The sequence below is a fragment of the Cariama cristata genome, unplaced genomic scaffold, assembly GCF_000690535.1.
Source record: "Cariama cristata isolate BGI_N322 unplaced genomic scaffold, ASM69053v1 scaffold25222, whole genome shotgun sequence".
Lineage (NCBI taxonomy): Eukaryota > Metazoa > Chordata > Aves > Cariamiformes > Cariamidae > Cariama > Cariama cristata.
In genome coordinates, this window is record NW_009605857.1 from 1 (window position 1) to 3,561 (window position 3,561).

The window sequence follows — 3,561 nt, forward strand, 5'->3', positions numbered from 1 at the left end:
GCGCTTGGCCTCTCCCTGCCGTGTGTTCCCTGTCGCAGTGGTCTGGCCTTTCCCAGGGCCTTGTGACACCAGCCTTGTCTGCGCCACCCCCATCCCAATAGCAGTGGCTTCGCCGAACCCCCGCACCAGGCCTGGTCGCAGCCCCCCAGCAATGGCTTGGCCTTCGTAACCGGTACAGCAGGGAGCTACACCTACCCTGCCATCCTCTGGCAGCCGGCATCCCCATCCCCTATAGCAGCGGTGTACTCGGCCCCTATCACAGAGCCTGGTGCTGCTCTTCCCTAGCAGAGTGGGGTGCGTGCTGGGCCCCCAAGGCACTGGTGGCAGTCTGCTGCCGTGCTGGGGGTGAGGGCATCGTGCAGGGCGTGTGCTTCCTAGGTACAGAGAGAGGGCATTGACCTGCCCGGTCCCCACAGGGGATGGGTTATAAGGTGCTGGCTCTGGGTGAAACGGGGCTTATGAGCCTACAGATAACAAAGCCTTAGTGGTGCATGGTTGGGCATCTTGGGCTTACTGTGGTGGGGAGGGCGTGCCCTACACAAATTAGGCAGGCTTCAGTCAGGATGTTGTTAGAGGGACCCTGCCTTGGCAGAGAGGGGAGCTGTGAGACTGGACCTTTCTGTCTTTCCCTTGGAGAACCCTGTTTTTTTGGTCACCATGTGCCTTTCTGTTTTCCTGCTTCTGGCTGGCAACATGTCTTCTGCCTGCAACCCCTGGCTTGCCATCTGTCCTGTGACCTGCGCTGTTTTATCAAGTATCCAGTCCCTGGCCTTTCAGCTAGGCTGGCCAGTTGTGGCACTCAGAGCCCCATGACTCTGTTTCTGTAACAGAAGCAAGCTGCTGCAGTTGAGCTGTGCCTTGGTTCATTGTGCACATGTTCTGGTGTAGCCCATGGGGTGCAGCTGTGGTCAGTATCCTCCTGGCTTCTGTTCCAAATAACCTCAGCTCACCCATTTGTTCTCTGTTTTTCCCTGAGATACAGCCTGTATTTTTTACTTCATCCTGCTTAGGCCCATAACGCCAACCCTGTTTCTTTCATTGCCTGTCTGCTGGGCCCTGGCTGCCCTCTAGCAGTGTTCGTGCTGTAGGTAAGTCCTGAGGAAGGCATGAATCGGGCATTCTTGCTGATCTTTTCAATATGCCTTTTCAGGATCCCCAATTCTGATAGCTCAGAGTGCCCTTTAGAGGAAAGGTTGTAGCTAACTGTGGCGAGAGTTTCTTTGTGCAGCAGTTGTAGTGGGAGTTTGTATTAATGGATCTGTTTTCCTTTGCAGCACTGCAGAATGGAGAACTATAAGAAGACCAAAATTGTGGAGAAACCTTGTCCTCTTCCTTTTACTGACCTGCCGGCTGATATTATTGAAATGAAGGTGAAGGATGGAAGCAAAATCAGAAATCTGATGGGGTATGCCATCAGCAAGATGGAGCTGGACTCAGTGAGGCAGATCCTTTTCACTGGCTCAGGCAAGGCTGTCAGCAAGACCATTACCTGTGTGGAAATCATGAAACGAAGGCTCAAAGAGCTGCACCAGATCACCAAAGTGCTCTTCAAACAGATTGAAGAGATCTGGGAACCCATTGTGCCTGAGGCAGGCCTCGATGCCTTGACAGTAAAGAGAAACATTCCTGCCATATGTGTCCTACTCAGCAAAGATGCCCTTGATCCTCAGGAGCCAGGTTACCAGGCTCCAGGCTCTTTTGAAGCCTTCTGGATTGGGACTCTTAAGGCAGAGTCCCAGGGCCAAATGAAGAGGAAGCAGGGTGGAGGCAGGGGAGCTGCCAGCATGGAAAAGCACCCTCGGTCCGCTGGAGGAGCGCCTGGGGAGTCCTGTGCCAAGTCCTGAGACACTGACGCTGCGTTTGGGTGTAGTTTGGGGGAGTTACGGAAACAAGCCAGCTGCTGTAGCTGGGAAGCTGCTGAACACAGGGGCTTGCAGAGTTGTTAGGGGAGGGCAGGAGAAGTTAACTGTTTAAAAATGGGTGTCACTGTAGCTGTCTGAAACTGTGTTTTGACAAGTTCCCTTGTCAAAGGCTGCTGGGCTGTACTCCTTAGCGTGCGGTTCAGGGAAGACAGGAGTTGTCTCTGCTTGAGCGAGGACCGCTGGCATCTTGTCAGTGAGCCCCCGCAAAAGGCTGCTCACTGCGTGGAGTTTCAGCTGCTTGGGGCGGTGTGGCAGCCCAGGCAGCAGGCCTGCATGCCAGGCGCCTGCTTGTGTGGCAGGTGGAGGTGACTCTTGCTGCGGTACGGAGCGGAGATGAGACCTGATGTGGATTCCCCCGGCTGCCGCTTGCATCACCAGAGCTCAGGTGGGCAGACAGTGGGGCATGGAGCTGGCTCTGCCGCTTCTGTGCCTCCGAGTCCATCTGCTGAGCCCATCAGGTGGTTTGAATGTAGGACTGCGCAGATACAACTCTGTGATTGTGTGCACGTAGCGCCCTTTCTGTCCTTTCGCCTTGGTGGAGCTGATGGTTACACTTCTCTCTATCAAAGCAGCGGGAGTCGACTTGTGTCGTAACCAGCCTGAAATCCTGTAGCTGCGCGAGTGCCCTGGGGTGGTGGTAACAGTAAGCTCCAAAGGACCCTGTTCTTTCTAATTTCTGCTTCTTTATAATGCACAGAGATTGGCTTTAAAATAAAGTTTCCTGTTCATGCAATGTTAAATTTGTTGTTTCTTCCTCATCCCACTGGAGGTCACCCTGTAAGCGTCGTTGGTGGGTCTGTGGCTGCCAGCTGGAACTGCTCTTTCAGCTCCCTTTGAGGAAGAGGGGACTTGCTGCTCTGCGTTTCTTCTCACGACTGTAAATGGACCCTGATGTGAGGGGGGAAGGTCTTCCTGCCTTCGCCATTCACCTTTAATATCTGAGAAAAGTCAAGGTTGGGTTTTTCTGGGAAGCTGTTTGTTTTTTGTTGTTCTTCTAAACCAACTAGAACTGCAGTCTCAAAAAGACAGCCCAGACTCTGCCAAGTGAGGCAAAGGACAGAGCATCTTTTCTTGCGCAGTAGTTTCCCTTCTGGAGCAGCTCTGGTAAGTAACGCCAGGCAGGAAGAAAGCGCCGTTCCCTGTGGCGGGCTGAGCTCTCCTCAGAACAACCCCTGCTCACACCCTGTCCCAACAGCGCTGCCTATCCTGACTGTTCTTCCTGGGTTGCTGCCTGCGTTGGCAAGCTCCAGCTGGACCCAATGGTCTGCTTTGTCGAGTCAATGGGAAATAGCACGAGCACGTGAAGAAGGGATTTTACCAAAATCAGAGGAGCAGGGTAGAGATGGTGCGTTAGCCGTGTGGCCCGATGCCTTCACAGACAAGACTTCACCTGCCTGCACAGCATGCGGGCACTTGCCTTCCATCAGCGTGAGCTTTCTCACCGGCTGAGCGCCCGGCGTGAACTGAGACAGTGCCAGGTTTCCGTGCCACCTCCTCCTCCGCTTCTCCGGGTGGTCTTGTCCTGCTCTGCCCCCCTGCTGTCCCTGGAGCTAACGAGACGGTGGGGGAAATGCCCAGGCCTCTGCTGTGCCAGCACAGGTGAAGCCTGGTGATGAGGCAGTTAAGCTGATTTATCTTA

At 54.2% G+C, this 3,561-nt stretch overlaps 1 protein-coding gene across 1 annotated transcript; it reads left to right on the plus strand.

Annotated features, from left to right (window-relative positions):
* The first annotated feature begins 1,283 nt into the window (after positions 1 to 1,283).
* RPP25L (ribonuclease P/MRP 25kDa subunit-like) lies at positions 1,284 to 1,844 on the plus strand. The gene has a single exon (XM_009696160.1). The coding sequence runs from the start codon at positions 1,284 to 1,286 to the stop codon at positions 1,842 to 1,844; it is 561 nt and encodes a 186-aa protein (XP_009694462.1).
* The last annotated feature ends 1,717 nt before the right edge of the window (positions 1,845 to 3,561 follow it).

Excerpts from the sequence above, each read along its gene's own strand:
- RPP25L (XM_009696160.1), top strand. The coding sequence starts at position 1,284 with ATGGAGAACTATAAGAAGACCAAAATTGTGGAGAAACCTTGTCCTCTT.